We start from the raw sequence: 12,527 nt of genomic DNA on the forward strand, positions 1-12,527 counted from the left end.
GGAGGACACTGAGATCTGGCTCATCAGTTTTGTAATTCTGCCTGACAGGAAGCAAACTTATAGGCTTTAAACAGAAACAGACACTCGGGGACATGCATATCTTAAAAAATACCCTCGTGTGGACAAGTGAAAAATATTTCAGCATGTGCAACAATCCCTACTTAGAGAACCTGGAGGCATTAGAAGGCAAACAAATTATCTGAGCAGTGATATGGTCTATGTAGAGAATTATGGCTTGTGTCTGTGTGTGTGTGTATGTGTATGTGCGGTGTTCGTGTGGCTGCAAGCTGTCTAGCATGGAAAGCAGACTAAGGATTTCAGGGTGGGTTTTCTCCACACTAGCGGAGACAAGGCAGTCCAATTGTCCTTATCTTTACTGAGCACACTGCAGTGGGAGTGTGGATGGGAAGAGCTGCGAAACAGCTCTGGGCTTACACCAAGCCACAGTGGGTTTAGTTCAAGTTCTTATGCTATAGTTAGACCACGGAATACAACACACACTCACACACACACACACACACACACACACACACACTTGCAGATACAGTACATTAAAACATGCATGCCTAAAGGTTGGGAGATGAGAAAGAAAGTAAACAACACATTTTATGCAGAATGTGAGTGAAAGAATATAAAGCCTAAGAATGAAATACAGTATAATAGGATTAGGGACGGGTATCGGTACTTGATACCTTTAAGGTATCAACCGAAATAACCCGGCACCAAGTAGTATTGAAACTTCTCCTGTCAAACAGCACCTGCATTTGATCCATTTTGTACAAACATCTAAAAGAAAATACTATTTGTATGGTTTTGCTTGCAGCCAAATCACTGCAAGCGTTCGTCGATTCAAAAAAGGTACCAAATGAAGTACACTATTGGCATCATTATAAAATTAGGGTATCAGTATGGTAACTTTTTAAACAGTACCCAGCCCTTAACAGGACGAGTAAGACTGATATATGGTTAACATAAACAGAGAAACACACAAATCAGTGGTGGAATGTAACTAAGTACATTTACCTTAGACCTATACTTAATTTTGAAGCACTAGTGCTTTACTTGAGTTACTCCTCTACATATCCTCCTGAGACTCTGTGTCCTCATATGAGGACATCACATTTTGGGTTTACTCGACCGTATACTGTATACTAAACTTAGACCTGTTGTCCTCGTTCATGGTCACTTTTTGTGCCATCTAGTGGTAGTGAGAGCACAATACAATAATCCATGTAAAAAGAAGATGGCAGACATCCCTGACAAGTCAGTCTGCAGCCGATCCGGACACATAAACCTGATCACATTTTTGACTGAAACTTGATTATGTGGTGGTAGCTAGGATGCTAGTAAGCGTAAGGAAGTACGACTGGACAGTGGGACTTTATTATCATTGACAATGCTGAGTTTTTTTTATATTTATTGACTCCTACTGATCCCAAATAGCTAGGAAAAATTAAAAATGCATACCAAATGAAAGTACAGGTCTCATGAGGAGATAAGAGGAAAATATTTGCCAAAACTCCACTACATTATCTGAAGGATTAAGTCACTTAGGTAGTTATTTTTCAGATTACCATTTACAAACTATTGACAAAGTGCACCCCTTTACAAAAAGCAGTGTCTACTTCAGACTCGTTTGTCATATGTTTCACAAATCTTTGAGCTGTTTTCAGTAACACCAAATGGACATGTCCCATTTAAACTTCTCAGATGGTTTCATTTAAGTAAGTGATTGAGGCTCAAAGACCAAAGTCTCCTGTACTGCACAAAAGAGAAAATTTAAAAAAATAAATAGCAAAATGTTTTTTCTTTCCTATCACATTAATCCTTTCATTACCCCTCAGATATATCATATGCCTTGAAGCATCAGCATTAAAGGAATACTACACTCACAAAATGATCATTTGTATATTAATTGCTCACTCCATGTTACGTTGCATTTGTGAGGAAGACAAGCATGCCTCCACTGTGAACGAAGAATCCAAAAACAGAGGGAATTCTTGAGTAAAAGGGGGTCATGTTTAACGTCTCATTTATCCAGCTGTATGCTTGGTTCTTTCAACACATGCATTTCTGTCACAACCTTAACATTTAACCCTTTGAACCCTGCAGCGACATCACTTTTCTTGTGCTGCTTTCAGATGCCTTTCGCAAGTATTTAAACCTTTGAGCCCTGAGCTAATTAATGCGATTTCTGTCAGAAACATGGGGAATAATGCCGTGAGCAACTTGGTCAGAAACGTCCCACAAATTGGAAAAAAAAACAAAAACATTTAGAAATTATTATTAAAAAATATGGGAAAAAAGAAAAAGCTGGAGAAAATCTATGATTACAACTATTACTATTACAAATTTAAAATTATGTAACAGAATTTCCTTGTTTGTTCATTTTTAACTTTATCTTTATTGTTTTACACTAGTTTTTTTGTTTTTATCTTATCTCTTTACTAATTTCTTCTTTTGTTGCTCATTGCCTTCTTCCCATGTTTTGAAAGAATTTGCTCAGGTTTCAAAGGGTTAAAACACTTCCTCATAAACAGTGTATTCCATTGGGCAGCGTTTAAATGCACACACTCGCTATTCATATGTGGAAATATTTGAAATAGTAAGGTTTAACTCAAAATGCATGTGTTTGAGAAGCATACAACGGGATAAATTACACTTTAATTATACTGCATTAGTTGTGTGAGAGTTTGTAAACCAATGTCTTGATATAGTTCTGCTGTTAACCCCCTGTGACTTCAATTCATCAAGAATCTTCCCCAGTCTTTAATGCTTAGTTCACTGTGGAGGCATAAGAGAAAAACAAAGCTTTCTTCAGAAGTTCAACACAACACAGAGGTGTGAGTAAACGATAAACAAATGGCTATTCTGTGGGTAATGTAACAATCTAATGATGTCTTATAGAGGGAAATATGAGTCACATGGGCCATGCTGCTGATAACCTTTTAACTGGTAGTATATTTTTAATTGTTGTATTATTACTTATACTTAGGCTATGCATATAAAGGATGTTAATACTTTTTCCACCACAGTGCAAAACCAATTTCTTCGGGCATGCCAAGACCGATACACACACGCTTTAATCTGCAGATTTTGAAGTGAAAGACAGTCATATCCAATTAAGAGCTGTCCCATGTGGCCAGACTGGCTCGAGTTTTCCTTTCTGATCTCAGTTTTCAGTTGTGTGTGCGTGTGTGTGTGTGTAGTAGTAGTAGCCAGAGAATGTCATTAAAGAACAAGTGAATTTATGAGACCCTTTGAAACACATGCCAAACTCACAATGAAGCCGAGCTTCTTGTAGTCACGGGTGTACATGGACTTTCGTTTCTCGATGCTGCCGCTGTTGTTGGGCTCACACTCCACATCGAAGGCGATTCTCCGCAGCTCAAAGATGATGTCCCTCTGAGCCTGCACACGCAGAGAAGAATATTAAAGTGCTGCTCCTAAGTCCATCTGTCTTTTCTTCCATTCACCATTTTATAATTTGAGAATGCTTCAGCCTCATCTCCGCTGTCTGGGGTCTTGCAGCGCCTAAGGCAATCTGGCCAACAGCCATGTCTCTCCACTGTTTTCATTACTTGGCCAACCTAAAATAACTGTTTCTTCAAAATCAGCCGGATCAGGTCCAAACTGCCCACAGAGTGCCTCTTTTATTTCCTAAAAAGGTTTCTTGAGTTACCTGTGCAATGTAGGCTACAGGCATGTTCTGACTGCTTACTATTTTCTCTTGCTAACAAGACAAGTCTGGTGATATTCAAGATCTTTTATACCATCAACAAATCCCATAAAAAGACCAAAACCAACAATGAATTAACCTGACTAATGTCTGTGTAACCAAAGCCTGATATATCTTGCTCGCCTGTGCCATAGAGTTTTATTGCTGTCCAAAAGCCACAATGTTGCACGAGGCGTTCTGTGCCAAGGACGCCCAAATAGCATTAGCTTATGGCTGAGGGACACTTTTGCGAGATGGAAAACTCATAGACACTACGAAAGCAAATGTAAGAAAAACCCACAACTTCTAAATATAATTTCTATTTTTTAATAATGCAATAATAACTTGTTTATAATAACTATTTTAGGTTTCTCCCTCATCTTCCCTTGTGTTTTCTGAGCTCCCCGCTGGTGCCCCCTCCGACTTTGAAAATCACTGCACCAGCAACATGTTCCTCTATTATGATAAACACGGGCGCTATAGTCTGCTTGGCTTTGTCCCACATGAACCGTCTTGCTGTCAGACTTTTCACAAAAGCACAAAATGTGCATCAATACGCAGCTGAAAATAGTCCCCAATAAATGCACCATTTTCTCCTGTTTGAGTGATGTTTGTTGAAAAACTACAGTGCCCAGCTGTTACTGTAAATTACTCAGCCTTTTCAGAAAATAAAACGACATATTTGTGACCTGTTTTGAAAGACAAACGTCTTAAGTTGAAGCAAATGGTTGCTGAGCTGAGAAACAGACAGACTTGATGGATTTGGTCAATAGGATTTGTTGAAAATAAGAGAAATATAAAATATCACCAGCCTTATTCTTGAAGTTGTTACATGCATATTCTCTCTGTTGGTTTGTCACTGATTGCTAATTAAGTAGATCTGGATCACTTTCTCTGTAAACTCTTTTGAGGCATGTCTGTAAAATAAAGTACTGCTAGTTAACTAGTGACTCTATAAAATACGTGTTTATCAAATGCCTTCAGGATAATAATGTCTCCTCCTTTCCCTTTGTAGCATTTCCCCATTCGCCCATCCATCAGTCCTTCAATTTGTCACCCATTCCTGTCTGCATCATTCACCGTGCCCCACCTGGTCCTGGGGATCCATCTTGGTCATCATACGGTCCTCCAGCAGGTTGAAGGTGAGGACCTGCAGGACGTACAGCTGGTGGGCCATCTCATCGTTGATGGGTGTGGGGCCCCGGATCACATTCTACACAGTAAAGGACAAACAGAGGAGGAACAGGAAGCAGGGGGGGGAGGCAGAGGAAAAGGGGAGCAGAGGTGTTAGATGTGCAAAGAGAAGGCGAAGACGAGAGGACGGGTTTCGGGGTCAGAGAGACGAGACGTGGATTTTGTTGGAAGACGGTGCGAGATAAAGGAGAATAAGAGGATTTGAGAGTGAATCACGAGGATTATAAAGAACAAGTCAGATCGGGGAACAGGAGAGGGAGAAATGAGATTTAACACAAGGGAGAGGATGAAAGAAAAAGGGAAATAGGTGTGAGACAGTAAGTACAGTAGATAATAACCAGCGACATGAGACAGAGGCAGAAGTGGCAGGTGTCATTTTCCTTTTCTGATATCACGCTGGTGCAGAGGCATAAACCTGAACTGAGATAAAGACAGACAGAGGAGACAGAGACAGAGGAATACTCTGGAGACGTAAAGAGGAAAAGGGCATGATTAGACTTACACTGAGAATGATGGAGCGCAGCTGTTTCTGGGCGAGAATATGGGCCATCTCCTATAAAGAGAGAAAGAAAAGGAAGAGGAATAGAGATAGGAAGGAAGAGCAGAGAGAGTGAGAAGATGAGACACGATAAGATGACAACAAAAAAATATTTTTTAGGATTTTTCTTCTACGTTGAAATGAGGAATGAATGCGGGCAAAAGAAACAAAAAACTGCCACAGCACACTGCAGAGTATGCAGCGACCGGCTGCAGAAAATAAGAAAGCCATCCCAAGGAAGAACTTAATCTTAAAAAGGGATACTAAATGCCTTCTACAGTGCAAACTACAAAGTGTGCTGATCAAGGGTGCACTTACTGTCAGGGGACAATTTAGGATGTCCACAATGTGCTCATCAAACTACCATATCGTGTGCAGTGAGGAAACAAAGTCAGAGACAGAGAGACAGAGAGGGTGAGTGAGTGAATGTGGAGAAAAAAAAGAGTCTGAGAGGAGGTTAAAAAAAATCATTTTCTGTCAGTGGTGCAGCTTGCGGAGGAAGGGGGGGGGCAACGGAGTCAGCAGAATGGTGGGAGACTGGGGGATCATAATAATAGCTTTACTGATGGTCGAGTCCTTACCACACACACACACACGCACACACACACACACTGCCACCTCTACTTTAAGACACACAAGCAATGAGAACCAAAACAGTGTCATTAGCCCCTCTTGTGTTTTAAAACGTGTCATCTATGATCGATCTGCGCATAAAAGAACCTGGCATGATGATCAGGTGCCGTTCTGTAACATCACATTATAAAAGTGCCTCTCTGCAGAAATGTAACTGTCTGCTATAAACTTATATTACCACACATGCCTGCACCTGAGCAAATGGAGACATTGTTCAATCATCATCTAAAACAGCCCAATAAAGTCGCTTAAAATTGCTGCCAACCGACCACATGAATCCAATTTGATCAGACCCTTGTCAAAATGGCAAAATGTGCACATTGGGCCTCGGCGAAAGACGCACTGCAACATCTGAGTGTGCTACGATCTGTATGCAGTGGTGCTGTGCAGCTTATTTCTGCCTAGCGTGTCTTCAGCTTTGTATGCTGCATAGGAGAAAAGCTGTGGGTTAGCGTCATTCATTATTAATGTCAAAGCACATCGCCGGACCCTATAGTGTCGATTCGAGGGATCATGTGATTATCTACGGGGCAAGTGTGACATAGGTGGGAGAGCGAAGAAGAGAGATGAGTGGAGAAATGAGAGCATGGTTGAGCAAAAATGTCTGCAGAGAGGAATGAAGAAAAAGATGAGTAGAGAACGAGGGGGTTTGCTGGGGGTTTACTCCCCACTGTTCCACCAGTTCATACTGTTACACTGCACTGTTCACGAGTTATAAACACACGACACAAAGATACACACAAAGTACACTGTTACAGTACAGAAATGCTGATGTGTTCACATGTCAATGTACCATGTAAAGCTCACCACAGCGTGACAACTATGTACAGCACAGTATATACAGTAAGTGCTGTGTGTGCACTCTCCAGCCTCACCTGTCTCTTCTCCTCAGGAGCTTTGAGAAAGAGAGCATTGATGACAGCAATAGTGTAGGTCTGAATGTCTTGATCAGTCCTGGAATTAGATAACAGAGCACACAAGAATATTAACTATACATGTAAGGGTAAAACTTTATGTTAAGGGTGCAGTGTGTAAGATTTCGGGGGATTTAGTGGCATCAAGCCATGAGATTGTAACGAGCTGAAACTTCTCCTGGCTAGAATCCTTCCTTCGGTGTTCACTGTTCAGGAGGTTTTTACCAGAAGCCAAATTATCTGCAGAGGTGTAAAGGTCGCAGACTGCCCGCTCGCCCAGCACCAGTGTGCTCACCTATTTTCTGTGTTAACTCAATGTGTGATCACTCTGTGTCTGATACAGAGGATCAGGAGGATTTTACCAAGAGCCTAATTATCCACAGAGGTCTCCTCCTCTCTGAAACAAATGGAGCAGGTGATTTTAACCTGTAAAAACACTGAATAACGCAGTTTTACATTACCAATTAGTGTTTTCCAAATGCAGTTCAGATCCTCAGAGACAGGCCGCTAGCCCAGCACCTGCTAAGGTCCAGACATTAAGGAGGTTTTTAGCAGAATTACACACAGAGGTATCTTCCTCTCCAAAGTAAATGGACCCGGTGATTTAAACCGGTAAAATCACTGAATAAAGCAGTTTCACATTTAAAAAAAATCAGTGTTTTCCATTGCTGGACAGGAAAGGTCTGGTGACCATAGTGGCCGACGCGAAAATGCAAAATATGTGAATAACCTTATCTAGAGCCAGTGGTTACTGGAGAAACATGTTGATGCAACATGGTGACCTCCGCTGACAAGGACCCCCTCCCTATGTCGATATAAACGGCTCATTCGAAGGCAACAAAACCCAACAATTTTTATTTTCAGGTGATTACACACTAACAAAAACATGCCATTTATATAATATTCCATTTCTGCCTATATCCTACACACTTAACCTTTAAAGGGATAGTGCACCCAAAAATGAAAATTCAGCCATTATCTACTCACCCATATGCCGATGGAGGCTCAGGTGAAGTTTCAGGGTCCTCACAACACTTGCGGAGATCCAAGTGGAGAGGGTATAGCAACACAACTCCACCTAATGGAGGCTTACGGCGCCCCAGATTCAAACGTCCAAAAAACACATAATTGAAACCACAAAATATCGCCATACTGCTCGTCTATAGTGATCCAAGTGTCCTGAAGCCCCGACATAAAAAGTTGTTTGGTCATTTGAACTCTGTTTTTAGCCTCACGTTCACAATTTTCCAAACAACTTTTTATGTTTCGGCTTCAGGACACTTGGATCACTATAGACGAGCAGTATGGCGATATTTTGTGGTTTCAATTATGTGTTTTTGGACGTTTGAATCTGGGGCGCCGTAAGCCTCCATTAGGTGCAGTTGTGCTGTTACCTCCTCTCCCCTTGGATCTGCACAAGTGTTGTGAGGACTCTAAAACTTCACCTGAGCCTCCATCGGCATATGGGTGAGTAGATCATGGGTGAATTTTCATTTTTAGGTGCACTATCCCTTTAAGGTACACATATTCACCCCTAACTAGTTGCTTATTAGCATGCATATTAGTAGAATATTGGCTCTTTATTAGTCATTACAAAGCACCTTTTAATGTCTTATTTTGGATGACCATATTCTACAACTAAGAGTTTTTCCTCAATAAACTCCTAATTACTGCTTATTGACGGAAAGTAAGGAGGCTGTTATACATGACTTAACAATCTTAATTATCTTTGCTCAGTATTTGCCTTACAATGTTGTAGTACTGCAAGACTGATCATTCTCTCTCAATAAAATTTAACAAATATGGCTTAGTCTTGTGTAACAAAACACAAAAATATCAATAGTGTCCAATTAAGTCTAAATGAATTATTTCTGACTCAGAATATGTTCCTCATCTTAAGTGGGGTCTTGCTCAGGTTTGCTTTTCTATAGCTGTCTCTTCTTCACGCTTGGTAAATCCATTACAGCACACAACTACTGCAATTAACAAACCCTGTTCTGCAGCGAGAGGTTGAAATAAGCAGTTCATTAGCACCTATCCATGTGGTTTGAAATGTGTTTATCAAGGCGTAAGAGTCATTGATAGAATCAACCTAATTAGTGTTCAAACATGCAGCCTACTGAGCCACTTACCCCTGAAGATGTGGGATGAGCTGCCCGATGGTGATCTCTTGCGCCACCTTGTGGTAAAGATCCTGACTGTTGAGCACCATGGACTCCAGGATGGCCAGAGACCGCTGCAGCACTGCTGTGTCCATGGCCGACTTGTTCACGTAGCTGGCAATCTGCAGGAAGGGCAGAGGGGCAAGGGAGGTAAAGAATCTGAGAAAAACACTAAATAAGTTATGAGATGTTATGCTTTAAAGAGATATACAAAATAAAAAGACATAATAAAAAATAGATAAAACTTCCTTTTGGCCCCAGGGAATACAAATTTAAGGGAAAACTGTGCTTTTACTTAGTTGTTGTGACGTTACATATAGTGTAAAAGCTAATTATGTTTCTTGCATGCCTTTGTGGTGAACAAAGAATCCAAAAACTGAAACAAATCTTGATGAATTTAAGTAATAGGGGCCCGCATTTAAAGTAAAATTCCTTTATGCTCTTTTCAAAGCCAGACTCCATTGACAAACACAGTAATTTTACCTCACTGAACACAGGAGCTGCTGCTCTAAAACTACATCAGTCGGACTGTTTGTGTTATTGTGTGTTTTAAAGAAGAGTTCGGATTCAGCAAAGCTATACGATACAACTACAGATCTGGGCAGCAGCTCCTGTGTTTAGCAAGGTAAAACTACTGTTTTTGTCAATGGAGTCTGGCTTTGAAGAGGGAAAAGACAAGCTTCACTTTTAGTTCAGTTCCCCCTGGACAGGGGTGTTTGTTTGGCAAGTACTGAGTTTTTGGATTCTTTATTCATGGATGCATGCGAGAAAAACAAAGGTTTCTTCCTAAATTCAGCATAACACAGGGTGAGTGACTGATTTACAAGTGGTCATTTGGGAAGTGAAGTATTCCTTAAGAAATGTCACTACTTGGCTTTAGGACTGTGTCAGGAGAAAATACAAAACTTTGAATCTTGTGTCTAAAGATATTATGTGCCAACAGATACGCAGTATGACAGCAGGATTATATATCTTTAAAAAAAAAAAAAAAAGTCCCCCTTGAATCCCTGCCCTGTTAAATGAGACGTTTTCTTGGCTGACCTTCTTGATGAAGGCCACAGAGAAAGTGTCCCAGGAGACGATGCCGTGGTCCATCAGCTCCACGAAGGCCGTCAGAGTGAAGGACAGCAGGTCGCCAAAACTACAAGACAACACACACACACACAGACACACATAGACCATAGGAAACTTCTCTCCAGCAGATGGCTTGGAGCAGTGCAGAGCTGCAAAGCCCAGATGGCTTGGAACATAACGAGGAATAAGCGGTCAGCAGAGAGAGAAAGAGAGAGAGAGAGAGAGAGAGAGAGAGAGAGAGAGAGAGAGAGAAAGGGGTTGCGGAGAGGGGACAGAGAAGCATAAGATCAATGCTGCAACCAGGCTTGCTGGGAAAAAAAAGAAGAAAGAAAAAACAGTGAGGAAGAAATGGGAAAAAGGTTTGCGATGCAGAGCAGACAGACTGGCCTTCAAGAAACAGCAGGGGCTGTCAGAAGGCCAGCGGGAGCCGGGCAGCACAGTGTGGCGTTCAATCAGGACCAGAAAGCTACATAATAGAGTGAAGTCATGCAGTTACACAAATATCAGGAGAAATAAATCACTCTGCTGAAGTCACAGGAGGCCAAAGCAGGGAAAACATTAAACTGCTGCTGTAACCAAGACATATTACTGCTGCAAGTACTTAATGAGAAATTTAGAAATCTTAGTTTTAACTTGCACATAACTCGAGTAGACTCGACAGTTTGAAGTTATTTCTGCTATTTTGAGTTAAAAACTGTTCAGTAAGCTTCAAACTTTCATTTTATGGCTTCACTTATAGATTTTACAATACTGACCTCTACTGCTAAAGATTGGCATTGCAGATCCACCCTGCAGACTTTTCTCTCGTCATACTTTATGCACCATTTATGTTTTTTACTGTTGTAGTTGCACATTAAGTCAAGGTGAAAGGGAAATATACAAAACCTATGGTGCTATAACCAAGGAAAAATGTTTCCAGCTAAAATCTCCATTCTAAATTTTATTTAGAAAGCAATAATCTGTTGATACAGTTTGATATTTCCAGGGTTCCCACACCTTTTTAAACATCAGATTGATTAATCTATTACCGTTATAACACTGGGAATTTTTACAATGAGACACAACAGGCTTTACAACAGCTCAGAGAAAACAATTCAAAAGAAGAAGAGAGGCTCTATTGTGCTGTGTTACAGTGATGGCAGACTACGTGGTTACTTGCTGTCTCTAACAAAGCACAACAAAACAATACACACTAATCAGCCACAAGATTAAAACCACTGACAGGTGAAGTGAATAACACTGAACATCTTGTTCTGCGTGGAAACGGTGGGTTCTGGCATTCATGTAAATGTTACTTGACACTCACCACCGACCAAACACCACTGCAGACATAGTATATCTCTCCGATGGCAGTGGCCCCTCCAGAGAGACTCTGGCCATGTCACACTACAAAGACTGCTCTGGGACGGCCCGAGGACCATGACAAAGAACTGAAGGTATCAACTATATCCTCCCTGGAGCATTCATTGGATGTTCCGGTACCTTTGAGGCCCTGGGTCCATGCCCTGACAGATCAGAGCCAAGTCCAATCCATGGTGGATCCTCTGACTTGTTAAGGCATGGACACAGGACCCCTGGGGCGTCCTGTGCTGTCTGGCACCAGGGTGTTGGTGGCGGACCCTTTGAATCCTGAGGGTTGTGAGGTGGGGTACCAGCATGTTCCTTGGATGCTCAATCAGAATAGGATCTGGTCTTGAGCTTTTTGTCACATTACTCAGGCCATTCCTGAGCAGTTTTTACTATCGCTACTCATTATCTTAAAAGCTATCAACTGATACAGCCAAGTAGCAAGTAGTATCGAAACCAAGGGTCAAGGGTCTGGTGAAGTCAAGGGTGGTGTATTTGTCGAAATTAGTAGCTCAGTGTGCCAAGACGCCACTAAAACATTCGAATTTATTGCTACTGGTATATAGCATTCTACTGGGTACTGCATGATGTTCTCTATTGGTATCGGTATTGCTTTTAGGGTATTGGTATTGGTGCTAGTATTATTATTTTTAGTTACCAGCCCTAGTTTTTATGGTGTGGTAAGACATCCTGCCCTTCTGGGGAGGCCACTGCCATGGGGGAGTGCTGTTGGCATTAGAGGGTGCACTTAGTCTGCAACAGTAGTTTTCATGCTGTGGCTGATAGGTATATCAGCTGAGGTACAGAGACAGACAATTTCTATACTTGCACACAAATATATAAATTCAAGCATTTTTAGTCTACATTTGTCTAAAACTTTCAAGGCCTTCCTTTCTTTTTACCTCAAATTCACAAACTTTCGAGGACCCGTGGGAACCCTGTATATT

General features: G+C 41.2%; 1 protein-coding gene across 3 annotated transcripts in view; it reads right to left on the reverse strand.

Moving 5' to 3' along the window:
• Nucleotides 1-12,527, reverse strand: part of elmo1 (engulfment and cell motility 1 (ced-12 homolog, C. elegans)) — a 145,969-nt gene that overhangs the window by 70,349 nt on the left and 63,093 nt on the right. For 2 of the 3 annotated variants that reach the window (XM_049601787.1, XM_049601786.1), the window contains exons 8-14: nucleotides 10,201-10,300; nucleotides 9,130-9,281; nucleotides 6,959-7,037; nucleotides 5,769-5,810; nucleotides 5,415-5,465; nucleotides 4,809-4,931; nucleotides 3,283-3,411 (exon numbers count right to left, since the gene is read on the reverse strand). In XM_049601787.1, the coding sequence (XP_049457744.1) occupies nucleotides 3,283-3,411; nucleotides 4,809-4,931; nucleotides 5,415-5,465; nucleotides 5,769-5,810; nucleotides 6,959-7,037; nucleotides 9,130-9,281; nucleotides 10,201-10,300 (676 nt within the window). The remainder of the gene's footprint in view (nucleotides 1-3,282; nucleotides 3,412-4,808; nucleotides 4,932-5,414; nucleotides 5,466-5,768; nucleotides 5,811-6,958; nucleotides 7,038-9,129; nucleotides 9,282-10,200; nucleotides 10,301-12,527) is intronic. The other variant, XM_049601788.1, reaches the window with a different exon arrangement.

The sequence above is a fragment of the Epinephelus fuscoguttatus genome, linkage group LG17, assembly GCF_011397635.1.
Source record: "Epinephelus fuscoguttatus linkage group LG17, E.fuscoguttatus.final_Chr_v1".
In the NCBI taxonomy this organism is placed as follows: Eukaryota; Metazoa; Chordata; class Actinopteri; order Perciformes; family Serranidae; genus Epinephelus; species Epinephelus fuscoguttatus.